Consider the following 27,950-nt stretch of genomic DNA (forward strand, 5'->3'; position numbering starts at 1 on the left):
ATTTGCCCATGCTTTTAACCCATCCTAGGTAATATCTACATTTGGAGATGTGCAATGTCTGTATACGAGATAAGGTCCATCATCCTCTGGATGTCTCTTAAGGAATTATGATATGGACTGAAAATGACAGGACTATTAATTGCTTTGAGAAAATAAAAGATTAAGTCCTATATCTGTATATATACGTGTGTGTGTATGTACATGTGAGGAATGGTCATTTGTACCTAGAAAATCCAGGGCTGAACAGCTCTTTAAAAGAACATTGATTTCAAAGCCTGGAAATTCACAGGAAAAAAATCTAAAAATAAAGAGAGGAAAATGACCATCAATGAAGTTTAAGAACAAGAGATTGGCTATACTAGAGGCTAAAGGCATGAAAAAGCACTTAAGAACTATTGTTTCAATAAGACCTAGCCACGTAAGAAAAGGGGGGGTATTAAAAGAGAAAGCAAGGGGAAGGAAAAGGAAAAAATTTAAACACAGAAAAATCTAGAAGAACGAACCATCTCAATACAAACTCAGTAAACTCAAGAGATTCCAGTAGCCTACACTGCTCTCCATTTACCCTGCTGAGTTAAGTCTCAATGACTGACAAAGCATTTCAGCTGTTTCAAATAAGTATGTACTGGAAGAAACATCAGGAGCTAATAGGAAATGTCACATTCTACCCCAAATTAGAGCTAGATTTAAAACATGCATAGCTTACTCTGAAATAGATCACTTACTTGAACTGGAATCACAGTTCTTGCTTTACCTCGTACCCTCAACATGCTAAAAGTTGCCGACTCTGAATTTTATTGCTATCGTTACTGGCACAGAAATTATATTTTGGCTTTTGATTGCCAGCCTTTGTCTTTCTTGCCATTACACAAAATACAGGACTAAGGGTGATTATCAACTTTAATAAAGCAGTGCTGATGCAGTAATACTGACCAAGTTTTACCAGAAAAAATAATAAGTTTTAATGAAAAAAGCTTTCTCTGTCCTTTCAAATAACAGGAATCAGGTTTACTGTTTGCACTTGATGGCACTGCAACTCCTTCTGTTCTCTTTGATTTGTATTGTTTTTTCAGAAATCAAACAGGAAATTTGTAAATTACAGAAAAACAAGAGTAAACACCCCATCAAAAATTTGCAGCAATAAGGAACTGTTGTTGGAACCATGGATTCTTTTGTTAATAAACAGCCACTTACCTTGTGATATCCAATTCTTCGAAATATATATCAGTTAGTCTCAATATTCATGGGTCCTCATGCACCTGAATTTGGATTCTTTTGGCCAAGAGTGTGTATTCAGACTGCCCTTATGCCCTTGGTGTCACTGTGTCCCCTTTCCAGAGACAGAAAGAGAAGAACATAACTGTCTCTCAGTAGTAAGGAAGGCTGATTATGGAATACACAAGGAGATCACATCTCAAAAAAACCCCCAAACTAAGAATAAAAAAATCCCTTACTGTAAGTAACCATTCCTTCTTTGAGATTCCTCACTTTCAGGGTTCATCTATATAGTAGTTCAGATGAACTAAACTAAATTGAACAAAAATAACTTAATTTTTGAATGGGAGTATTCATGCAAGATTTATTACACACAAACTGATATATTTTAAAGTTATCCCTTTACGTAATTTGTTTTAATTTTCTTTAGTGCTAAATATTGAGATGGGAAGAGTAACAAGGCAGAACTTGCCATGCAGGATAACTGCAGTACTTAAAAGTCCATTGACTGATAATTTGACGACAGCTTAAGAAATGCAAGATTTTATCTTGGTATCTTCATGTTGAGTAATATGACCTGAATGTATATACCAACCAGACTGTTGTTCTATACAGAATATTGTTACACAAAGTTGCACCAGCTGGTCATGTTAAGAGTATACTCCATTCTTTATGCGAGTTGCTTTAAACAAGCTAATTCACAGAATAACCTATGAGAAGGAAAATAACATCTCTCTACATGAAAAGCTGGTGCTGCAGTTGGCAAAAGACAGATCCTAACAAAGTTCGTAACTCACGACCAAAGATACTAAGAATTAACTGGCATGACTACAGTGTTCATTGTGCTTTAAAAGGGAACAACAAGTAGAGTTTGAACATAATCTTAGTGATAACTGGTCAAAGAGAACAAAACTCAGCACATGGTATATAAACGCAATACAAAGGTGAAGAAATTTATTTACCCTCTCTAAAATAAGTGTAAAATCTAGTAACAGTAATTTGGCAATTTTGAATTTTAAAAACCTGCTATTAATGGGGATGAGGAAATCTAATTATGAAGTGTAACTTGCTGTTTGCCTCTTGAAGAAATTCAAACACAGTACGCTGGTTTTAGTGCCGTTTGTCATTATGCTTCATTCAGAAGCCTTGTTACAAAAGAGGTAACTATTCTTACTCTACTCTAGCAAAAATCTCAGCATAATGTTTTGCTCCAGGAACAGAAAAACGCTTCACATCAGGGTGTCAAATATTTCCAGGCACCCGTGGCTCCTATTTTCCAGCCATCAACTTTTTTTGCACCTTGTTAAGAACTACTAGAACTGAACTTGCTGGAGAGTAATCTTACTGTCTTTTCTATAGCCTTTTTTTTTAAATCTAATGGGTGACAGAGGCCAAAGAAATTTTGGAAGATCAGTGTCTAGTTAAATGCTTTTAATTGCAAAGTGACCAACAGCCTTTTAAAATAAACTTCATATCTTTACTTAAGTAGTAGTTGAAAGCCAGCAAGGAACAGCTCAGAGGGGGGCAGTTGGTGCTTCTGAGAATCATAGAAATTTGGCTTCATGAGATTTAATTTATATCTTAAAATTTTGGTTTGGAGCATACGGAAGTTCCCATATAGTTTTTTGAAATAAAACAGTGAAAATAAGTAATGTTTCTTGTTTCAATATTTAATCCAAGCAGACACAGACACAATTTATAAAATTATTCTATTGCATTAAAGTTTTATATAGCATTTAACTTTTATGAATGTTTTTCCTTCAATGTATCATATATTCATATTTTAAAATATCTTTGCACAGTCCTTTGTGCAACTACATGCTAAAAATCTGCAAATGCACACTTAACACTAAACAGCACGAAAAATACATTCTGTATCCATTCATATGCAAATTTAAAACATTTCACTTGGCAGATAAACAATGAAAAGTTATTTTAAAAAAATCAGAAACTACAAAAATGCGCACATAAAAGTCTTCCCTTTTGGATTTTTAGTAAAATACTGCTCTGTATAAGATCTAATGAAAAACTCCAGTGCTTACAAAATACTTTATATCTATGAGAAAAACAAATGCTTAAATTTATATCTGTATGAATTAAACATAATCACCTTGTTAAAATATAAAACTGAAATTGTAGGGGACATGGCATAGGTCAATGCAGATGTTACATCTACCAGGACATGTAAAACTGTAATTAACTGGGCACCAGGCAGTCAGCATTATAGAATATATAAACTAAACCCCAGGGACTAATACAATATGCAGCAGTTACAGAATTAAGTGTTTAACTAACTATATATACTAAATATAGCAATTCTACTTGAAGGAGAGGCAGTCTTAGTCTGAAGTAATTAATTAATAACAAAAATTGCTGTGTTTACCGGTGTTAAGAGTATAGTGTCCTTCATAACTTTGTTTCTAAAAAATCTGCATAAATTGGCTATCCAGATATGTCAAAATTCTGTGATGCAAGAATCTAACATAGTCTCATCTCTATCACAGGAATTTCTAAAGACCTTTTCTCTGATGATCAGATAATTCATATAGGATATGGGGGACTAACATCTGTGTCTCCTAACTAAATTTCACATAAACACTTCTAAAATATTGGCGTGTCAGCATTGCGTTAGTCTTGTGCTGCTAATGACAGTATATCACCAAAACGTACAACTTTCCCTTCACAGAATACAGCTTCAAACCCTCTTGAGACTAGACGGCTATAAAGAGAACAACAAAAATCAATGTATTTTAGTACTGTATATAGACTATTCTACAAGGTTTGTGATATTAAGTAAAATTAAATAAAATTTCTTAACCTTGTTTTTACCTCTGTGATCCTTTTTATAGGGCTTGCTGTTATTCTAGAAATATCACTGAGGCAACAACTGTTTCAGAGAAATCAATATAAAAAAATCCTATAGCATGGTAACAATGTGAAACTTGGTACTACACCAAGAAATGGAAGCAAAGAACAAGGTAGGGGAACTGAAAGAAAGTCTACAGACTTGCAGATCCAACATGAAACCTGTTTGGAGGCAATGAAATAAATCACTAAAGTATGCTTTATTTCTAAGCTTCCTGGGCCTTTGAGGAAAAGTATTTTTTCTAGAACACGTTGGAATAAAGAAGAAAAATTAATTTAATCAACATCAGTAAACAGCACCAGCTGAGGCTTCAAATTTGCTCTTAGACTGAAGATTTCTTATTAAGGTCATTAAGAACAGTACATGTGGGTTAAGAATAGTACAGGGACTTTTGAGCCTTCTTTTTTTCCTGTATGAATTAAAACCAATGGAGTTACTTCTTTTACAAGATAGCTCCCTCCAAAAATACAAGTCAACTTTTTGTCTGACTATTCTTATGGAACCAATAGTAACAGTTTCTGATAATTTCATTTTGCTACACAGAACTTCTATCACAAAACTAAAAAATAAATATTAAGTCACTAGCAACAAAAAAATAAACTACCGTAGAGAAGGTTTCAGGGCACAGACTATTAGAGGGAGAAATGGACTCTAAGTAAACATAACTTTGATAATACACAAGTGGACATCTTTAAACTCTGGCCATTTTTATAATTTAGAAAAAAATGGGGGTATCACTAGCTTTTTAGGAGGCTATGCAGATCTGTAGTAGATATCTATGTTATTTTATCATCAGAAAACAATGAAATTGATAATGCTGCTAGATTAAAAAAATTAAATGTACTTTACCAATGAGGTCTCTACTTGGCAAATGTATTTTTTTATTCCTCCTATAAATTAATCTTCTGGAACAAATTCTGCATCAGCAACCACTTTTTGCCACTCTAATACTAGAGATACACTAATACCTACATTTTGCAAGTTGTAAAGTTGTTGCTCTCTGGTATAAAACCTAGCAGTTCATAGTTAAAGCGAATTTGGCAGTTCCACTGTAGTAAGGTTTTAGTAACACTGATTCAACTCAGAAGGACCTGGAAAGGCAATGTAAAAGCTGCATTTAGATCATTTTTTCATTTCTGTCTTATTACACTATTTAAAAATAAGCTAGAATACAAAATGTCATACTAAGCAATGTTTGATGCCCAACTTATTACCGCTCCACATCCCTCCCAAGAAGCACGGCAATTCTGAATTAAGGTTGCCATTGTTATTGCTGCTTACCCAGTATAGTCTGTAAGCCACTGTTTAGAAACCTAGGCACAATGGATGGCATGGTAACCTTAACTCAGCATTTCCTGGCTTTTGCTAATTTAAGTCAAAATAATTAAGTGTTCACATACTTTTTATAGTTTTTGTAACAACCTGAAAATCATAGCAAATAAAATGTATTTCATTCTATATTATACTTAAAGTGGCTGGTCTTTTTAATAGAGCTTTCTGATTTTTTTAAATGATAGAACATAACAGTGGGGGAAGAGTTAAAAGATAAAATACACCTAGCTACCATATTTATTCTGAAGATTTTGGTGCGCCAAAATTGACAGCCAGCTTTCTTGGCTTTCGCTTGCTGGAAGTGTTTGGTGTTGATTTGTTATGAGGAACGCTTGGAGTAGCCACATTGTCTTGAAATGAAACAGTGGATTGAGCAGCTTGAGGAGATTTTAAAGGAGCTGAAGAACTATCTTGCTGAATGTGGTCAGAAGACACTGGCTGTTCATTCTTTAGTGGTGCAGCTTGAGGGGAACTCTGAAACTCCTTGAGCTCAAAGTTTTTCTTGCTAGCAGCCCTTTTTTTAGTTACCTTTAAATTAAATAAATATTATTTAACAGAATGCATTCTCAAAAAACTGCAAATATTCCACTTTTAGAAAACATGCATACAATTTTTTATAATAATTTTCTGATACTAAATAGTGCTTCACAGTGGGGGTGTTGTTGCATTCATCATGTAGGCACCTTTTTTACAAAAATAGACTATTAAGACAAACCTGCCCGTCTTACCTGCAGAGGTATAAACTGGTTGTGAGAACCAACTGGTATAGTTCCTGCAAGAGACACATTTCCTGGATAGGAGCCAGCATAATAATGTTTAGGCACTGGAGTTCCCCAGGATACTGGACCAAACATGTGAGATGATGGAGGCATTATGTTAGCTGTGAAAATAAGTAACTTTCAGCTCTTGTTCCTCAAAAAGAGAATACCAACTCCCCAAGACCCCAAAAGTACCCCAGCTACATTTGTCTGCATGTTGTTCCTCTTCCCAATAAAGCCTCATAGTCTTCATATTTACTTGAAAATAGGCAAGTATTTATTTATTATAAAAAAAATCCCAAACAAACAGTTCTGCTTTTACAGAACTACACCTAGATGACAGCACAGTTAAGAGCACTAAGTCACGGCATCTGCATTTCAGAGCACATATAATTTAGGATCTTCACATCCTTAGCTGAGTGAACTGTATTAGTAGAAGGTTACAAGTTTAGGCCATCCTTTTGAAACAAGTCAACAATATAGAAACCCTGGGGAAAAGAGATGTAGCAGCTGCTGTATGGGTTACTAGGATGCTACAATGGTGCCGACTCATTAGTTACTAGCTGTGAATATGAGCTTTAGAAAAATACAAAATAGACAGGAACCAGAAACACCGCCAAGATTTTTAGCAATTTTTGGGGGGTTACTTACCATGCTGATTTTTGCCAGTGTACAACAGGATTGTGATGCAGCACTTCAATGAAAGTTGTTTATAAACAAATAAAAACACTAATGCATGGATAACCATCAACTATACAGGGGGAAAAAAAAAAAATCCATGTGGAAAATCAAGGAAGAGATTTTCTCAGAAATTCTGGACTGGGACTATCCACTTTGAACTAATTACTATTGTTTTGAAGGAAAAAAAACCACTACCAAAAACCAGCTAAGACTGAATGGACAAATACATTCTTGAGGAAAAGAAGTAATCGGGAGATATGTGATTCTTTGTATTGAATTAATTTGCATATTGATGAGAAAAGGTTCATGAACTGTTTTCAAAGCAGTTCAGACGTACAACTACATACACAAAGACCAAAAATGGCGCTTTCTGGAAGGCATTCATTTTCATATAAAGAACTATTACAATTACAGGATATCACGACAATATTTGAAACGTGTACTAGCAAAATACTTACCAGGGGGTTGTGCAAATACTGGAGGAATAGATCCAGGTGGTACAGGAACTCCCAGTGGTTGATAATTTGGAAACACTGGTGGAGGCGGAGGTGGAGGCAAAGGGAAATTTATTCCTATAGAACTCTATGAAGAAGGAAAAGGAGGATTACAAACAGATGCAATGCCATAGAGACAAAGATTTTAAAAGATTCTTTACATCCTCACCAAACGCTGTAAAGCAAAAAGTGCAGCTTTCTCCTTTGCTTCAGCTTCAGAATGACACTGCGGTCCATGAACCAACAAACCATTTGATAATTTTATGTGACAAACTGTCATGGTCTAGAAAAATGAGATAAGATTTTTGAGGGAATCTGTATTGCTGACAAACAAACTGTGAGAAAGAAACAGAGGATTTGTTTGTTTTGAAAAAAGGCAACAAAGAGAGCTAATGTTTATTTTTAGATGGATTTTAGTGCTCAGTCCAAATGTTTAATATAGGACAGTTGAAACAAAGTTGAGAACTTTAATTTTTGCAGAAAAAGCTTTTTACCTGTGGTGTTTTTAGGAAAGCGAAATCTGGTTGTGACATTCCAACAAGAGAACAAACACGAGAAAGTTCAGAGACAGTAGACAGTGCAGGCTGTGGACAAGCGAAAGGGTGACCTCCAATTTCCAGTGCTGGTGTGTTCTGAGGGCCTCCAGTGCTATGAGGCTTGTTTGTATAAGCAGCTGACAAGAAAAAAAAAGCAAAGCTGTATCACAAACATTTCCTGCATTGAAAGGATAGCAAATTTGTTATTAGCAGAAAAAAATTCGTATTTTTTTCTGGTATTTTCATATCTGATTAACAAAACTCAGGAGACTATAGATAAAGAGATTTTTAGATCTGAATGAAGAAGTAGAACTGAAAAAGATGGACATTTTATTACTATGTTTTGAAAATCAGTACTATACTGTTAGCTATGTTCTAATACGTCACTACAAGGTGAAGCTCTGAACTATGAGCTGATGTCTAAACATACCCATTTTTTTTGTTTGTCTATATTGCAAGGCAGCTCCATGGCAATCCTGTCTACTAGGGGGAGTAGGAAGATCATTAACTTGGGATTTCACTTCATTCCTTGTTTCCAGGTCAGAGCCATCTATCTTCAAAATCTCTTTGAGCATCTGCGTTCCTTTCTTTAAAAACAAAATAAACCATTCAGGGACATGATGGCATTCAGATAACACTACCTTCTTACTTAACACTGAATATCATAATCAGTAACAAAATCTGTATTTTTGTTTTCCTATCAGTTACATTTTATCAAAGTACAGATAACAGAATCTCAGCATAAACAAATGTGTTTGTTAATTTTCTTTGACAATAGGTAATTAAAAGCTCATCAATATGTTTAAAAAGACAGTATGAGGTTTCATGGAGTTTCTTTAAATAGAAGCATTGATGCTAACATAGCAGATGCTAAATTGCAATGTAATGATTCCTGCAGTATACATACCATAGCAAATGATTGTGGTGACAGATGTTCTTCATTTGTAGCTCTTGCTTCCTTGGAATAAGTCTGCACTTCATTTTCTTTGGAAATTTTCAAAGAAGCTAGAAGACTTTCAAGTTCATTGTCCTTCTTAAAACAAATTAAAAAAAAGGTACATCAACCTAGTATATTACAAGCAGATGCAAGAGGAAGGGTATATTAGTTTGAGATTAATTTTATGCTCATTCAGGATTTTTTTTTCTCTTAACTTGGGCAGATAACAGTCATGTCTACTCGGAGTGTGAACAGATATCCAGAGGCCAAGTCAAGTTTTTAATACTAAAAAGATGCAAGTATTGACCAATAGAGAATTGATTTAAAGAATGATCAAGCTTATACAGGTTTGTCTTGTATCTGTTATAAACATGAATTTGCACACAACTGACCAGGAATAATTGGAACAAAATGGACTGGAAACTGGAGTTATTCAAAGAGCACAAGAAAATCAACTATCTAGATCCTACCTTTCCACCTGTACAGGGACCATCAACCGCAGTCTTCTGAATTACAGGCATGTTGGGACTTTCATTCCTCTTCAAAAGTTTGACATTGTACTTATTCACACCTGCAAAATTCTGAAATAAACTGCAGCATTTATTATTGAATACTAATACTCCATTACTCATTATAACACAATCATATTAAAAATGCATCTGCAAATAGCTTTCACAAGCTAATATTCTTAGAGGATTTCAGCTTACTGAAAACCTAGCATTTGTGTTTTACCATTACAGCATAGCTTTTAGAGTCCGAGAGGAAAAGGAAAATCATTTGGTATCATCACTATACGTATTACGCACTTTCTCTCATTTTCTGTCTATAAAATCTCCAGAAAAAAAAATAGTCTCCAAAATAAAATCTATCTAGTAAAAGAATCAGCTAAGATGCCAGTTAAAGAGAAATCTGTAAAATGATGAATGAGATCAGAGTAAAATGAAAAGAAAATAATACATTTACTCAGTACAGAAGAAATTACCTGTTTGTTTGATATTTTATTATGTGGCTGACTTTCACCTCTTGTAACTTTGGAATCTTCTTTAACTACAAAAGAATGCATTCTTTTGAAATGCTCTTAAAAACCATAATAATAAAGACTCAAAAAAATTAATAACTCCATACAAGTACACAGAGTTGCATTTATTTGAATGTTTGCATGAAATGTTCAATTAATACTTTATAGGTCACTTGGTGTATGCTTTTCTTGTAGGATAAAATAAAATGAAGCATATGCAATAATAGATTTAATTGTATATTCTACAAATATGATCACAAGCAAATTTTCAAAGCCAAGTTGCGGGGTTTTTCTGTTTTGTTTTTATATCAGATGGGTGGAAAGTCAACGTAATGCAGAACAGTTTAATTAAAATGTTCAGGATTAAGTATGGAATAACCTGATATGCACATCAGGGACATTATTTGAAATAACAAGTGCAATGTAGTGTTTATATAAATATAATAAACTATTTTCTGTCGATAACTACAAAAAACTCAATAGGCATTTCAATGAAGATCAGATAAAGCAAGTAATTCTCCTAAACAAAGTTTCTAATTATAGTACTTACATTTTTTATACGGCTCCTGTTTTCTTTGCTGACCTTTAAAGCTGCTATCATTGAATCCTGGTTTATAGAACTGATTGCCAGTTCCCAGCTTGACTTCCTGAGGTAGAACTGCACCCTAGGATTTCAAACATCAAACTGTAACCAGAAAACTATGTATCTATCATTTACATAGTAGTCCTGCATAATTACCTCTTTCCAGAGCTATGCATACCCTGTGTAACAAAACTTTCATCCAGAGGATTTATTTGTAACATTAATTAGAAAGTTTTCTGATGTAATGAACTGATGTATAAAATTAAATACCTTCATATTTTGAACGCAGGGATCTGTTTAAAGTTTATACACTAACCTTCTCATGCATGCTTTGCTGAATGTGGTGAGACTTCCCAGAACTCTGCAATGATTGCCATATGCTGCAGAATTCATCATCTTGCTTACTCTGTGCCTGACAAAGTAAAAAACAACACCCCTAACAAACTCAGCAGCTATAAACTCAACTTTTGAACAGCTAATCATATACAAAGACATTCTGAAAATCCTAAGGTCCAAGTTTAACAGTGCTCAGACAACAGACATTTTCATACTGACACTAGTAGAACTTGCAGTATTTAATTTATGAAATAGGCTGCTGTGGTGCATTGTATTTATGTGACAGCTTTTCCTAAGAGTCACTATTAAACTGAAATGAGCTTAGTTTGTTTTGAGATTGTTTTTGTTTTGTTATTAACAGAAGTTATTAACATAGGAAAGATCACTGAATGTAATTAAACTCAGATGATAATTCAAAATGGTTTCAAAAGCATGCTCTCATACTGGTAGTATTCTTAAATTTTATTATTAATGCCTTATTTTGTAAGGCAATATCAATCAGGCGCCACTGCTTCGTAACATTACAGGTATGTTACCACAGAACTGAAGCCCAGCTACGTAAAAAACAACACTTTTGAAAATCTAGAATCTAAACAAGGATAACACAGGATATTATACTCATTCAAGAACTGGGACAAGTTCTGTTCCAGTCTGTATCCGGACTAAAACATCCGATATACTAAAACAAAGCTATCTGTTAATCATAAGGAAAGGACACCCACTCTAAATAGGAGGCCAAAGTAAATATTGAGACATTTGGGTCCAATACTAAATGAATCAGAACACTCACTTTATTTTTCTGATTGCCACTCATAAATGATCCTTTCTGGGGTGAGTTAGAGTTGCCCTGATTTTCAGCCCTGAGATTGTAATGCTGTCTTCCATTCAGTTGCTAAATCATTAAGAGGGGGGGAAAAAAAAATAAAAAAAAAATAAAAAAAAAATCAGAAGTGTTTCATTGCCTTAAATTTTCTTTTGGAAAGTAGTTTTTCTTGTACAGACTTATAAAACATGAGACAATTCTTCTCAAACACACCTACAGCAACATGAAGTTACCCATTAAGCTAATTTTCTTTAAAGAAGTCACTTATTAAAAAATACAGTTTAATTAAACCAATGAGAACCTCAATTCACCTACAATTTTTCCTCCTTTACTGTATTTTCAAACAAAGTAATTCATAACCACGAAGCAAAACTGAGAAGGAAATCATGTCTTCTCTTTCTGAGCATGGACAAGCCTGGCCTACAGGAAGCATTACTTGGAACAGAGCTTTAAGGAAATAATTGCATCTCTGCCCAAATAAACTATTTCTTGACACCAAATGTGGAGTCATTGCTCTCAACTAAATATTTGTCTCTTGGAAATACAACTGGAGCTACTCAAAGCAAAACAACTGTCAGTAAGGAACTTTTGGTCCCTTTTGTTATTAGATTAACTCATTTCTGCAAGATTATCATACTTCTAATATACTGACATAAAAATTAAATTTTGTTTGTACCAATGAAGATAACAACCATAGTCATAATTCAGCTTCTATGGAAAAACATTTGTGTACAAATGAAAGAAAAGTCTTACCTGAGTAGGAACAAAAAGAGAGCGAGGAGAATGGTTGAGGCCTCCCAGATGCACTTTTTGTGAGCATAGAGATGACAGATCAGAGGCATGCGAACTGTGGTTATTCACAGCTGGCTGAGGTTTAACTATGGCCGTCAGTTTTTGATTTCCCATTTCTGACCGACTACCATGAGACAGGTTGATTAAGGCACTTGATGGCAGACGATAACCTCTGGCAGGTGAGCACCTTAAGAAAAGCAAATTACATAGTTGTTTCATGTAGTTTAATTGTTGACATTTCAATATATCAGTTTTAACAACACTGTTACCTCTATGCCAAAAAGATAATGATTCAAGTTTGAACAGCAGAGACTGAAAACTATCCAGTATTGAAATCTAGTACCATTACACACAATGTTAATCCCATTGTGCTCCGCTTTGGCCTCTGGCTGTCAAAACAAGAAAACAACAGTAATTACTACTACTCTGAGTTTCTATTGTACCTTTCAGTGCTGAGCTCAAAGAAATTTCAAAGATGAGTGAATTGTTATAGCGTAGTTCTGTAGTAAATATTTCCGTAAAAAATTATGAACCAGGAAACAGTATTCTTTTCTTTTTCTGAGATGAAAACTGAAGCCAGTAGCAGAATTATAAATTGCAGTTAGGCAGCATTTAGTCAGTTTTCTATCTTCCTTTATGATTCTGAATACTGAAGATTATCTGTGTTACAGGACATGCCCTTGCAAGGGACTGGATTATGTTATGCTTGCTGAACACACGGAATAGGTAACATTCTCCTCTAATTTCTGTCACAAAAAACTTAATTTATCCAAGAACAACAGTAAAATGAAGTCTGCTGGGTAAATTAGTGCAGTTAGAAAGCTTATCACACTTATTAAAACAAAAGCATTAACCATGCATCCACCTCCTGAAGAATAGTTTAGGTTTTTAATGGTGATTAGAATTTAGTGCCTAAATATCAATTACTGATAGTTCAGAGTCCCTCCTTCAGAGGAACAGATGATTACTGACTATTTTTAATCTATATGTTAAAGACATACTGATAACAACCTGTTTTCTACATATTTGTTTTAGAAAGACATTTGGATTTAGTGCTTTATTCTGCTCGTTCGTATTTGCTTTTACAAATCAGAAGCTTCTAAATACACAAAAAAGCCTAAAGAGCATTTCCAAAATACAAAATGCTTCATAAAAATTATCCCTACTCAAAGAGAAAAAAAGAAACACAAAAGAAATAAAAATTGACCAACACTGTTGAGAAACAAAGTTTTAAAAAGAGGCATTAAAAATACTTAACCAAACCAAAGGCAATAATTTCATGCCATCAATACCAATAGCATGAAATGACTATGAAACCACCTGCACAAACCTTATAGTTAGGCCTCCAAGGAATTCTTCATCAAACAAAACTTCGAAGAGCACATCTGTTTCTCTACTGGCTATAGAAAAAGAAGTAAAATGTCATCTTCTATATGTAACAGTAGCTGTTTTCATCTAAGTTATGTAACTATCTATATTAGTTATGCAATAAATAATGAAAAGACCAAAAACTAACTAATTAGCAACAAATATTTCCTTACGCCTTAAATGAGTAATTAACAGCAATTTGGAAATTCTTCTCATATATGGCTGCCCTTTTAGATACACTTTTAACAGAAATGTACCATGCATAACAACTTATCAACCTGCATTAATAGAACTGCAATTTATAGCACTATGTCACAGTTTTCAGAAACTGCCAGAAAAGAAATGCAAGACATCTTTACATTTAGGCAGTCGGAAACCGACAGCTTTAACATTACTTTCTTGCATAATGATAGACTAATACTCCTTTAAAATTATACTAGTATATAATCATCATGGAGAAAAGAATACCTCTTTAAAAAAGCTGCACTCAAGTCTAGTCTATGCAAGATTCTGCTGGATGCAAACTGAATGCAAAAGCAACTACTTAAATGCCAGGTAAGAAAACAATTTCTATTACTAGATCTCAAACTGCTACACCCAATGTGATTCGGTAAATCCTTTTGTTTACCTGAAATAGATTCATGGATAATCTTCTTGTCAAAGAAGGTATAAATCCATGCCATTTAACAGAAATGGAGTATTACAGAGTAAAAAACAAATTCCAAATAAAACAATTTGAAACAAAAAATATTTGATAAAAATTTATGTTCAATGTAAGTATTAAAGCTAATTTTAACTTTTGTTTTTATCTCTACTTATCTTAACTTTGCCTATAGGTTCCCGTAACTTCTTTTTATTACTTTTTTGCAGCCTGTGTTCTCTCTCATTGATCTCTCTGCCTTCTTCATATTAAGAAGGAACAAAGGGTAAGTAATGCCTTAATCAAAGTACAGCTGTGTAACACATGAAATTAAAATAGAGTACCTGTAGGTTTAATTCAAAACAGTAAGTATGTTGCTAGCGGCTTCAAGTTGCACATCTTCATAGGTGAGAAATTTCTGTGCATTCACAACCATTATACAAAACACTTTTCTGAAGCCTGCTTTCACATCACTAGCTGAGCTGTTATATAATCACAATGCTAAAATTATGAAGAAAATATTACCTCCTTTAATTCCTATAATGGTACCTCGAAGACCAACTGGAACAGAAAAGTTTTCTCTCACATTGACAACACGGTCAAACAGCCTATACTCTGCATCTCGATCTGGAACAACCCCATTCTGTTGTTCTAATGGCTGACAATAACCAAAAGACTGTGTTAATGTTTGCAAAGAAATAGGAATTACAATCAAAATGCATTTATAACAATATCTGAAACACAGTCTAAAACAAACTTCCTGAAAAAAAAAAATTAAGAACTATCTTCCCCCCCCAGATACAAAGCAAACTTTCATGTTTTTTCTTGCAACTCTCACTCACTGCTTCTGCCCGAGAAACAGCAGTGCTGTACATGATCAAGACAGACCAAGGGGATCAATTTAGACAAAATAAAACCATCAACAGTAACCTGCCTGTATCAGTAACATGGGTATCTGTGAAACACCAGGCAGGATGATCAGTGGGTCATATGTCAAGAACGGAACAAAAAGTGAAACAGGCAAGAAGAAACAAATGGAAAGTACATTTTATTTTGTCTTCATTATACAGACAGTAAGAACTGTAGAAGCATGAAGGACAGAAGATAGAAAAGAACTGAAAGTCAGTATAATACATGACAGAATTTGTAGTCAGTAGAAATTCTCTCCTTTTAGTGACAGACTACCGTTCTCAAATTGATTTTCTAGAAGGCATTAAAAAACCCCTTTTTCTTCCATCAATACTGTCCTAAATTTCCACTCTCTGAAAGTTGGTAAGCTTAGGTAAAGTAAGTATGATCTGGACAACTTCTAAAAAGAAAAAAAAAAACTTTTCACATCACTTACTCTGTACAGCAAATGTGGTTTCACAGTTACTCGCACCTTCTTGTTGCTCTTTCTCTGCTAAAGGAAAGGAACAGAAAGTCATTACAAACTAGTGTAGGAACCAACACTGGATTTCAGGTACAACAAAACACTTGAAAAGATAATGTAGAATTCTTTTGTTTCTCTTAGATAAAGCTTTCATAAAGTCTTTAGGATGACTAAGTCCAGTTTTTAAAACATGACTGATTTCTTACCAAAGCTTTTGCATTGTTTGGCTAATTCCAGAATTCACACTAATTTTATTATCATGTCCTTGCAAGTAATTTCAAAGAAATGAGCCCATTATTTCATGTGGCTTTGCCTTTAGCTTTTGCTGTAGTAATTTCCTTGGCCCCTTTTTTGACCTGTGGCCTTTAGGAAATGACTTTCTAATTTTCCTCAGACCAAAGAGAAACTGCAAGGGAAGAACAGCTGGGATTACACTTTGAAACAGCACTTCAGTAGTCCAGAATATATACTGACACCTGTTCCTTTCTGATATCACCAAAAGGCAGAATTCAGAGTATGGCCTAATGCTGCTGAATTGTGGCAAAAAGAGGGAGTCAATTAAAAAGATGAATAATGAGCTCTTCTGAATTTCTGGGACAATTCGCATTACAAATTCAGATCTTGTATTACATTCTATTCTTTTTCTTTGGAATGACAAGTAATCTTCAATTCAAGAACATGGAAAATAACGAGCAGCTGCTTTTTGGTTCACCCCTGCTCACAATGATGTCAAGCTGCATACCTTGCATTTCTCTGCTTCTTCTTCAATCTTCTCAACAATGGCTGCATCCAAAATTTGCAAGTCACAAGATGAGCGAGACAAAGCAGACACAGGATGTGCCTTTAACCAGGCAACAATTTCTTGAACTTTCTCAGCTCTAAATAAAAAAGGACATGAATTAAAACTTTTAACTGCATAAACTAAGCTTTTTACCACGTTCTCTGATTTAATCAGTCAAGTATTACGATATAGGTACAATGTTTGTATACATTCATAAACTATCAGAATTTAAGAGTTCTGTATGAGTTACAATAGAGGTTAAAAAAAATAAAAATCTAACTGAATCATGCAATGCTGTTTCAAAGTTGTAACCTGAAGTTTTATCTCAGCCAAAAAAAAAAAAATTATTTAAAAATATTCAGTAAATTATGTTTGCATCCAACCAACTAACCATGTCCAGCTGTGATTAAAGGTTCTGTGACCAGCTGTTTCTCACAACACAGTAAGAAACAACTTCAGAGCATGACCCTCTGGTAAAATGGAGCACAAACCTGAGACTCTTACAAAGGCCAATTGTATGAGGTTTAATAAGGCCAAGTGTTGGGTCCTGCACTTCAGTCACAACAACCCCATGCAACGCTACAGGCTTGGGGACGAGTCGCTGGAAAGCTGCCCTGCAGAAAAGGACCTGGGGGTGTTGATTGACAGCCAGCTGAATATGAGCCAGCAGTGTGCCCAGGTGGCCAAGAAGGCCAACTGCATCCTGGCCTGTATCAGAAACAGTGTGGCCAGCAGGAGTAGGGAGGTGATCGTGCCCCTGTACTCGGCGCTGGTGAGACCACACCTCGAATGCTGTGTTCAGTTTTGGGCCCCTCACTACAAGACGGACACTGAGGTGCTGGAGCATGTCCAGAGAAGGGCGATGAAGCTGGTGAGGGGTCTGGAGCACAAGTCTGATGAGGAGCGGCTGAGGGAACTGGGGTTGTTCAGTCTGGAGAAGAGGAGGCTGAGGGGAGACCTTATCGCTCTCTACAGCTACCTGAAAGGGGGTTGCAGAGAGGTGTGTGTTGGTCTCTTCTCCCAAGTGACTAGTGACGGGACAAGAGGAAATGGCCTCAAGTTGCGCCAGGAGAGGTTTAGGCTAGATATTAGGAAAAGTTTCTTTCCTGAAAGAGTGGTGAAGCATTGGAACAGGCTGCCCAGGGAGGTGGTGGAGTCACCACCACTGGAGGTGTTCAAAAAACGTGCAGACGTAGCATTGCGGGACATGGTTTAGTGGGCATGGTGGCGTTGGGTTGATGGTTGGACTTCATGATCTTACAGGTCTTTTCTAACCTTAATGATTCTGTGATTCTGTAACAGAAGAGTCCCACAATGGTATATCCACCTGCTAAGAGTCCTGCGGAGTGCAGCATCATACAAACTTACCAACTCAAGCCGGTGAATAGGGCTTACTAGCTAATAATAAAAGCTTTTTTAATGTTACTATACTGTTTCTGGAACCAAGGTCGTTCCTTGCCTCCCATGAAACTGACTGAATGTATACTAAAAATGTGCAAAGTACTTTAAATTCCGTACATGTTATTTTTCCAATTCAAAGTGATCTTAAACAACTAAAATAATTATTGCCTATTTTCCAAAAATAATCTTTTGGTGACTTCATTACTATTCGTAACTATGCTTAGTGAAGGTTACTTTAAAAGCAAGAATTATGAAGTAGCCATCGAAAATTAGATTTCTCATTTATTGGACTTAAGATAGGAGTCTGACAGAGACTTGGACTCCACAACTGGAATGTACAACATTCTGATAATTTTTTCAGAGTCATGACTGAACAGTCATGCTGCTAAAGGAACAGCAAGGTTTCAGTTACATAGCAGCCACCATACGATCAAGATCAATTTCACAATGCTGTCAGCCTTTACTCTACTTATTCTAGGGGGGAAAAAGAAAAAAAAAAAAGGGGGGGGGGGGAGATGGCTTACCCATTCTCATCCTCTCCAGGCCAAATGTCATCTTCATAGAAGATATCTTCCTGGCTATTCTTGGCTATATAATTAAATAGTTCAGGGACCCTAAAAAATGAATAAATGGAGGACAAATTTAGTTTCACATCAGCATAGACCACAAAAAAGCCTCACCAAAACAAACTTTAACAGGTTCCAAAATTTCTGGAGCCCAGACAGATTATTTTTTTTTTTTTTTACTTAGTTTAGTGTCATACTGTTCATTTGTCAAGGGTAAGCTGCTGACAAAATTACTCCATCCCAAAACATGCTTCTCCTTGGAAGGAGAGACTGTTGGAAGGAGAATATTGGAATAAAAGAAATTCCATCAAGCAATCTCCAAAAGCAAACTCAGTTCTTAGAAGATCTGTGTCCAGAGGACTAAATCCAAAGACTTATATGAAGCTGGATAATTTGGATGAAGTTCATATCCAATATTTACCTTTCTAAATACTCAGCAAGTAGTTGTTCTACTGCAGAAGAATACATCCATTCATTTCCAACTTTCTTAGTATAGCCAGGAACTTCTTCATTTTTCTTATTGAACTTCAGGTTTAGCCCCACATTTGCTTTGTGATCTCCATGAGGACTGGAAATAAGAAAAGGTTTATTAACTTGCAATAATATATATAGTATGTGTGTGTGTACATACATTATAAAACACATAAACATACATCCTCAGCCTTAAACCACAGAAAAAAAAATTATTTGTATTGTTTACTTGTTAGCATCACGACAGCGGTAAATGTTACAGGACATAAGCTGTGCTATGGTAGCTGTCCACATGCATGCCCATACCTTATTGCAAAGGAGGGTTGGGAATATTTTACCCTTCTTCCTTAATTGAGATCTAATCAACCACAATCTACCTGGCATTTACCAAGATGCAGAAGGATGTCCCTGAACAATCAGTGGGGAACAAATGTACACATTAAATCACAAGAAGATGCTCATGCATCAACCACTTCTTTAGCGAGCTGTCCTAGGAAACCACAATTCTGACATTCAGAGAACTATAGGGATTGCCTCCCTTATATACTGTAAGCAGTTTTAGCCGCAACTAGTTCTTAAAAAAAAAAAAATTACAGGCCCAATTATTATCCCTTTATACTAGCAGTAATGATAAGTACAATGCAATTAGATCCAAATTCCACTTTTTATTCTCAGTGTGGCAAAGTTAGTTCAAACTCCTGCTTTGATTATGCAAATAGCTAACCAGGAAAGTCAATTTATGTCTTTCTACAATACTAAAGCCAACAGAACAACTCTCCAGTAAACAAAAATTAAAAAGAAGTTTATGATAGAAGAGAAAAACACTGCATATGGATTTAGTTTACAGTAAATATATTTTAAAGAAAGCTTTACATCACAAAACAGTTATACACCTGATAAGCAGAAATTCTGTAGAGTTGTATTAGAATTTAGAAGCTTCTCTACAGTCAAAACTCGCAAAGAGAACTTACTTTTTCTTTGATCCTCTTCCAATAAAGATACTCCCTGTAAATCTGGAGACAAGATATCCACTTACTCCAAGACGGCTGGCCAAAATATATGCAGGATTGTATTTCACAGAATATTTCTTTAAAATAAACAAACAAAAAATATTGGCAATTCCCGAAGAATAAGGATTTTTATACAAAAGGCAAATGAATAATATGGAAGCATCCCTTAAAGACATTTACCATTGCAAAATATATTTGACACATCGTTTACGCTTTTATTAGAAACCCAGAAGTACTTACGTGCTGGTTCTGTATTAAAGGCTCAAGCTGGGGTTCACACGGAATATTGAAAACTACACGAATTCTACCTTCTGTGATCACATCACGTGAATCTTGAACCTTGGAGAGAAACACAACACATTAGAAACGTTATTTAAAAACAGCAGTCTTTGGATACTAGACCTTGTAGTTTACTTTATCAACAATTTTGCTATAGTAGGCACAGAGGTGCTTTGGGATTCATCATCTTGCCACTGCTTCCTCGTAGAGGCAATCAAATAGCACTAAATCAAAGGAATCCATGACTGAAAACAGTCCAAAATGGGAACTCTATATATTGCAAATTATCCCAAATAATTAATAAAAATAATCCTGCATTCAAGCTACGCTACCTTTTTCCTGTTATGCCAGCATCAGTGATAGGGAAAGCAGAAGAAAACCCTCCTCCTCTGACTAAACAATCAGGGAATCTTTGATTTAAAATTTTAGCTAGAAAATGACCACTACTGCCACACAATATCTTAGATTATTTTAGGCTTGCAAATAAAGAAATCTAGGGGGAAAGAAAAAAATTAAATTATTGGAACTAACTTCTCCCATGCAGCCATAGTAAGGAGATCCCAGCATAAAGGCTGTACTTCCAGGAGGAAACAAGTCATCCAAAGTTTTGATGTTTGAAAAACGGGAGTCAAAGGCTTTGATGTCCTACATGAAAAAGATAAAATTGATAACGTTAAATATAATTCAGTTGCAGTAGAGTAACTAAAAGTTCATATAAACAGATGCTTATTCTAAAACATTATCTGAGTCTGAAATAATTCATCGAAGGCAAAGAACTTAATGCTATACTACAAATGCTGTTATACAAGCAACTATGCTACCTCATAGAGCATCACTACTGTACTTCATTCAAAGCATCATCAGTAAAAAGATGAAAAAAGCTGTTTTTTCAGTAAGATCTCCAAACTGTGCAACAGGGTCCCAAATTTTGTGACAAAATACTTGCCTAATCATGTTACATTTTTTTTATACAATAAATTATATTAATTTAAGATGCTTATTTTTGTTCATTCTTTTGTTAAAGGAGCATACACTCTTCCCCCCACCCCAATGGAGTAAGGAGGTATGTGCAAGAAGATACTGAACTTGTATATTTACCTTGACAATAGTTTGGTAAACAAAAGGAAGAACTTGTTTTGACCACTGCTTCTCCAAATAAACTTCTCCATTTTGGTTTAGTTGATATCTATTACCAGTGAGTAACTGAGCATATACAACTATTGATGTTTCATGAATAATTATTCCTTTTCTTCTCTGGTAGCTGAATACAAAACAGAACATTCAGCTTGATTACAATAAACGAACGGAACCAAGAGGGTGGAATTCATTTCTTGAAATAAATAAATAAATAAACTCTTAACACAAGTATTCTAATAGTTTGCCTCCTGTTTTATTAAAAAAATATCCAGAATAAATGGCTTAACCAATTGCTTATCCATTGTTGCACAGCCATCACTACATAGCTAAGTGTGTTAGTTTAAACACATTTTACCTTTACAGTGGGAAGGGTCAGGGGTAATTAAAGCAGTTAACTCAAAAATGACAGATAATAAAATGGCAAGCTACTGTAACTCAGTTCTGTTCCACTGGGCACCCACACTCTAGAAGAGCAAGAGCTGTATTTAAATTTAAAGGAATCAACATTACTAAGACCAGAACAGAAAATTGACTGGGAGAGTAAATACTGAAACTCATTCATTTGAGAATTCTTTCTGACAGCATCTGACTTTAAATACCTAGGGACTAACTCCATATAGTCTGAAATTTCAACATAAGCTCTTTTATGCTGTTTTTTTAAATTCCAGCAGACTCATTAACCTTTAAGTATGCAGCAACTCTTCTCTGCTACTTATGTCCGTAATACAGCAACAAAACATAGCTAAGCTATAAAATACAAAGTTACACTTTAATTTTCAAAGTTACTTACTGCTCTGAAATGCCTTGAACTTCTTTTAACCAAATGCTTTGTTCCTTATCTCCAACATATGCCACTTTAGTTGGGGGCACTGCATTTCCCATGTAAAGCTTCTGTGTGCCATGTGGTTCTTCCAAATAAAACCTTGAGAATATTATGACAGGTATGAGTTTAACCAAACAAGATTAAACTAGACATAACTAATTGTGAGCGAATAGTTAGAAATTATTTGTTAAGGACATGGAAAACTTGCAGCATCATTTTCTCTACCCCTTCCACAACAAGTCACACAGCATATTTTTCACAAAAAATACCAGTGCATGTGCTGAAAGGAAGACTGTATAGAAATGTTATCTTTTACATTATTCTGTGTGGATTTCTGTGTGTGCATTTTTCCCTTAAAGTTAAGAATGAGGTCTCCCAAACGTCTATATCTATAGCAAAATACTGAAGGACTAAACTCCTACAGAGATAACCAAACGTCAGAACAGTGTTAAACAAAGGTTCTTCCACAAAGCCGCCTTTGATACATCTGGATTAATTTGCTGTTAGCAAGTATTACAATAAAACCAAAACTTTTGTACAGCCTAAGGAACTTAATCTGAATAAAAAAATAAAGATGACAAAATACTATCTATGAAACATCTCTTACTTAGTTTCTCCGTCTGATACAGCAACAACTCTGGCTTCTTCAAGGTGTGGCCAGTTAACAAAAACACGCTTTCCAAGTACCAAACTGGCAACATTTTCTACCATCTGCAAAAAAACAGAAGTTAATATTACCATTTGTTTAACATATTGAAAGATTTTTGTTAAAATATTTTCAAACTGTTTTTGCAATAAAAAACTACTCTAGTTAAAGAACAGGTTTTCTTGCAGAATAAAAAGCTCATTTTAGCTTATTAAATTATATTTTGATACATATTACATAATCTCTCACTAGAAATGGAGAATCATATTTCATTTTTTAGGACAAAGTATTGTATTCCACGTGTAGCTTTTTACATTATGCTGTATGTTAGTTGTAAGATCTGGGTTGATTTAAATTTTTGATATAGGCTTACTATGTACTTTTTTGTTAAATCACTTAGAACTATTTGCATCTGTAGGACACAATAATCAAACTGACAATTTGAGATTAGTGAAATATTTTGTAACATAGATTTTACTTTTGTATCTCATGGAAATAAAGAAACAGCACTTATGTCCAGAACTTTGCTAGCATCTGTAATTTTAGTCTCACGTTATGTTCTGTTTTTCCAATGAGCTATTTTTTAATCTATTATTGTGGCTTATTAAATTCTCTTTGCCACATATCTTGAATATTCACTCTTCCTATCTCTATACTGTAAAATCCTGTCTTGTTGTTTTCCTCCTCTCTCCTTTCCTGGTTTTATTTATTTATTTATCTCTGAATCTTTTTTCTTTTCCGAGATTTGTCTTTTGCTACCTGGTATTTTTGATTACAAAATAGAGCTGGCTTTGAAAGGATTGAGAAAAAATATTTTGCTTCTTAATGTCTCTGCATCAACTCTTTCCTCTAATTCCTCTATTAAACAGTCTCATTTATGTGGAAGGTGTAAGTCTGCTTTGTTGATGAAAAGGGACCGATTAAAAAAGAAAAAGTGTCTATATACCCAGCTACACCAAAACACAACGGGCACTGGTCTGGAGACTCTGCTTCCTTGCATTTATACCATTTCCAACTATTAATTAGTCAGGAGTGACTCTCACCAACTCCTTACCCAAGAACATCTGATGGCTACCACAGAGAAATGTCAGAAACTCTACTAAGGAGACTGACATTTAATATTCCGAAGTCAGGACAAACTTAAATCTTTCAGGAGATGCCCAAAATTCTAGACTGTTCCCTGCACAAATTTAATGTTTTAATCCTAATAAACTTTTATTTTTCACTATTGACTCCAATAATCAACAAACGCTTTCAGTGTGAACTAATACCATTGATGTTTTCAGTGAACTGATTCAGCTGATGTTTTCAAAATATATACCAAGAATACTACCACCTAATGATCTCAATTTTGGGCTGGGAGCTAAGAACTCCAGATTTCTTACTACAGCAGTTAATCCACAGAGTCACAGAATCATTAAGGTTGGAAAAGACCTGTAAGATCATCAAGTCCAACCATCAACCCAACGCCACCATGCCCACTAAACCATGTCCCGCAATGCCATGTCTGCACGTTTTTTGAACACCTCCAGTGGTGGTGACTCCACCACCTCCCTGGGCAGCCTGTTCCAATGCTTCACCACTCTCTCAGTGTCGTGGCTTAAGCCCAGCCGGCAACTAAGCACCACACAGCCACTCACTCACTCCCCCCAGGTGGGATGGGAAAGAGAATAGGAAAAGTAAAAGCGAGAAAGCTCGTGGGTTGAGATAAATACAGTTTAATAAGTGAAATGAAATAAAATACAATATTAATGATACTAATAATAAAAATTGTAATGAAAAGGAAAATAACAACAACAACAAACAAGAAAGGCAAGTGATGCAAATGAAAACAATTGCTCACCACCGTCCAACCGATGCCCAACCCAAGCAGCAGTTCCTCGGCCAGCTTTTTCCCTAGTTTGTATACTGAGCATGACATCATATGGTATGGAATATCCCTTTGGTCAGTTGGGGTCAGCTGTCCCAGCTGTGTCCCCTCCCAACTTCTTGTGCACCCCCAGCCTATAGCTGGTGGGGTGGTGTGAGAAGCAGAAAAGGCCTTGACTCTGCGTAAGCAGTGCTCAGCAGTAACTAAAACATCCCTGCTTTATCAACACTGTTTCCAGCACAAATCCAAAACACAGCCCCATACTAGCTACTATGACGAAACTTAACTCTATCCCAGCCAAAACCAGCACATTCTGTAAAGAAATTTCTCCTAATATCCAGTCTAAACCTTCCGTGGTGCAACTTGAGCATAAAGCCATATTTCAACTTCCTTTCTATTAATCAAATTTTAACAACTCATACATAAAAGCTCATTTTGAAATCAAGAGTTACTAGTTAAGTAGTAGTTAACTATTACTAGTTAAAGAATTTTTTTAAAAATCGAAAGATACTTCAAAATTAATTATTCAATAGATTTATTCTTTTTTAATAAATGTGTGGGGTTTAGATTTTTTTTAAACCTTTTCAGTAGTACTCTAAGTGTTTTTCTCCTATAATACACTATTGGGAAGATATAAGTAACCAACATTTCAAATCTGACTATTTAACGAATTCAGTCTTTTTATGACAAGTTTTTGTGTCTGTTTTTTTTTTGTTAGGAGCTGAATGCTTACCTGTTCTTTTGAGTTCTCATCAGCTACGATTTCTAATATCATGTTCTCTCCATGGCTGCTTTGCTGAAACACCTGTACGCCACTTTTTCTAAGATAGAACTGGGTAAAAACAAAACAGCACATAAAACTTACTTGAACTTTTACATAGTTATCTATTAAATAGAATTGAAAATGTCAGAAGAGAGAAATCTTTTACCTTATGTTTAATGTGCTTTAAAGTAGGAAATCCACAAAAATATAATGCTCTTTTGTTGATTTTAGTTATCTTATTGTGGGTTATTTCTACGTGCCAAGCATCCAAAGGTATTGTTTTATACCTAAAAAACAAGTTGCACAACATTTGCTCACACAGATTGACCTTCGGCTCCAGAAACTCTCATTATTCATTCAGACATTCATTAATTGACAAACCCTTTGACTGTCCTGTAAGGTAGCAATTAAATTAAGCCACTTGGAACCTATACAAAGGACTATAAAACCCCACACTATTGCTGTAAAGAGACTACTCATTAAGAAAAAGACAAAACTTCAAGCCATGGTATGTCCCAATCACACTATTTGTATTCATTGTTAATTGTCCAATTCTAAACTAGCAATGGTACCATATGGTACCATTCATCTTCACAACTATTCATTCTTCACTGCAGTGTAATCCTGCAACAGGCATTCCTCCCCTATTTTGCTTTAAGTTTGACTACTATTAAGATTATGTTTCCATTCAATCTTGAAACCTCAGCCTGTGTAAATAAAGCTGGCTATTTTCAGTGAGACGAAAGCGAACAACACACTTGTATTCAACTCTCTGCACTGGACCCAAATGCTTACTTTTTTTACAAATGGTCTGGAATTAGCGTGCTGATAAATCATCACTATTATCAGATATTTGTACCAGCCTTCCATCCTCTGTGTCATACAAAGTTTTGTAATTCTCTAGAGCATTCTTGCTGACTTAGCATTGGTTCATCTGTTTTGCAAAGCAACATTTGAAGAAAAGGGACAAATACTTTTACTGTGCCACCCACAACAAGTAACATCTAATCCAACATTTTACATTTTTCAGTATATATATCGGCATATACAAGCTTTAGTTAAAATGCTAACAGAAGTATTCTAACTACTTTTAGTCGACTCTAAAATAGTTATGCCAGCGTTACCTCGTATGACATCTCTCTACCGCAGGGAATTTCTCTGGCCACGGTGACATGTACTGGAACTCTGCATCTTTGTCGTACCAGTACATTAAGCAAGCACTGTGAGTATTTCTTTGTTTCTCCTCTTCTTTTAGGCACTTATTACAGGATTCCATGGCCTGCAGCAGTCGTTTCTAATAGAGAAATTAGCGTATGTGAAACTGGCAACAAAAACTAGCATGGAAACGTCTACATTGGGAAAGAGGATACCTGCACTTTTCTTGTTAATGTGTTCATTTTCTAATTGTAGCCTCACCCTTCCTCGTGTCCCAGCTGTCCGATAAAAATAGGACAATTACAATGGAATGGCTTCGGAGAATAAAGATGACCTTTTTGCAAATATGTTTCCAAAGGCTAGTTGTATTTTGCCTTTTACATTTAACATACAAAGAAATATTAAAAATATTTTAGATGTTATCATAAAATTCTGCAAAATCGCTATTGGATCATTCAAGTATCAACTGTTGTCTTTTGTGAGAAGACTAAGCTCTGTCAACCTTTCCCTGCGAACTATGGAAACAATTGATAGGCATACACCACCCCCTGTATATTTCTTAACATCTAATCTGCACTTTTATTTTCATCCACTCTTTGATGTGTTCAAATTTAATCTGATAAAAGATATTACAACAATGTATATAATACTGTTATCCTATATGCAAAAGGAAAATGTTACTATTTTATTTCTCTCCATTAATGTTTTACTGTTTGATTTGTACGTAAAGTCTTCCACTCATTACGGGTATTCATGTGAAGAGATTTTCTGTAAAAAGACAGTTGTTTTTTTTTCAAGTGTTTCTTTTATTTTACCTGCAGACATTCTGTATTTTTATACGTATATAGGAACAGATTTTTTTTTTCCTCAAAAAATCTGAAACTAAATATTTGAATAGCTTTTTAAAAAAAACGAACAAACAACAAAAAGTCCACATCCCTTACTTAAGACTTCTGCCACTTGAAGCTAACTTTGCTTGTGGTAACTTAATCTAGCCTTACTCTCCGGGCAGCAAACATTTATATTTTTCTGTGGTCTTATCAAGTGTTAACTTAAACTTCCATTTAATTGCATGTCTAACTGCTGATTAATTAAGAAGGTTAGCACATTTGTTATGAAGCTTTTATAGACAGCAGACTTTGAAAGAACTTACCTCATCAATAAACGGGATTAATACTACAGCTTCCCATTCTTGCTGTTTTCCATTTAGGTCAGTTTTAAAATCTGGTGGATAATATTCTATAATAGGAGAGTCTTGACTGATCATCAAATGCTAGGAAAACACAATAGAGGAATT

The 27,950-nt window shown here is 35.0% G+C and overlaps 1 protein-coding gene across 1 annotated transcript in view; it reads right to left on the reverse strand.

The window, feature by feature from the left end:
* Window positions 1-2,901: 2,901 nt before the first annotated feature.
* Window positions 2,902-27,950, reverse strand: part of XRN1 (5'-3' exoribonuclease 1) — a 38,869-nt gene continuing 13,820 nt past the window's right edge. The window contains exons 15-41 of the mRNA XM_059822491.1: window positions 27,807-27,926; window positions 26,623-26,792; window positions 25,665-25,785; window positions 25,469-25,567; window positions 22,827-22,930; window positions 22,187-22,318; window positions 21,358-21,520; window positions 20,791-20,904; window positions 20,221-20,319; window positions 19,942-20,057; window positions 18,921-19,067; window positions 18,458-18,547; window positions 16,494-16,629; window positions 15,725-15,781; window positions 14,905-15,037; window positions 13,702-13,771; window positions 12,333-12,558; window positions 10,737-10,832; window positions 10,388-10,502; window positions 9,802-9,866; window positions 8,790-8,915; window positions 8,313-8,469; window positions 7,841-8,019; window positions 7,516-7,629; window positions 7,311-7,434; window positions 6,142-6,293; window positions 2,902-5,941 (exon numbers count right to left, since the gene is read on the reverse strand). Of these exons, the coding sequence (XP_059678474.1) occupies window positions 5,651-5,941; window positions 6,142-6,293; window positions 7,311-7,434; window positions 7,516-7,629; window positions 7,841-8,019; window positions 8,313-8,469; window positions 8,790-8,915; window positions 9,802-9,866; window positions 10,388-10,502; window positions 10,737-10,832; window positions 12,333-12,558; window positions 13,702-13,771; window positions 14,905-15,037; window positions 15,725-15,781; window positions 16,494-16,629; window positions 18,458-18,547; window positions 18,921-19,067; window positions 19,942-20,057; window positions 20,221-20,319; window positions 20,791-20,904; window positions 21,358-21,520; window positions 22,187-22,318; window positions 22,827-22,930; window positions 25,469-25,567; window positions 25,665-25,785; window positions 26,623-26,792; window positions 27,807-27,926 (3,516 nt within the window). The 3' untranslated portion in view covers window positions 2,902-5,650. The remainder of the gene's footprint in view (window positions 5,942-6,141; window positions 6,294-7,310; window positions 7,435-7,515; window positions 7,630-7,840; window positions 8,020-8,312; window positions 8,470-8,789; window positions 8,916-9,801; window positions 9,867-10,387; window positions 10,503-10,736; window positions 10,833-12,332; window positions 12,559-13,701; window positions 13,772-14,904; window positions 15,038-15,724; window positions 15,782-16,493; window positions 16,630-18,457; window positions 18,548-18,920; window positions 19,068-19,941; window positions 20,058-20,220; window positions 20,320-20,790; window positions 20,905-21,357; window positions 21,521-22,186; window positions 22,319-22,826; window positions 22,931-25,468; window positions 25,568-25,664; window positions 25,786-26,622; window positions 26,793-27,806; window positions 27,927-27,950) is intronic.

Source organism: Gavia stellata, chromosome 11 (genome assembly GCF_030936135.1).
Source record: "Gavia stellata isolate bGavSte3 chromosome 11, bGavSte3.hap2, whole genome shotgun sequence".
NCBI classification, from domain to species: Eukaryota; Metazoa; Chordata; class Aves; order Gaviiformes; family Gaviidae; genus Gavia; species Gavia stellata.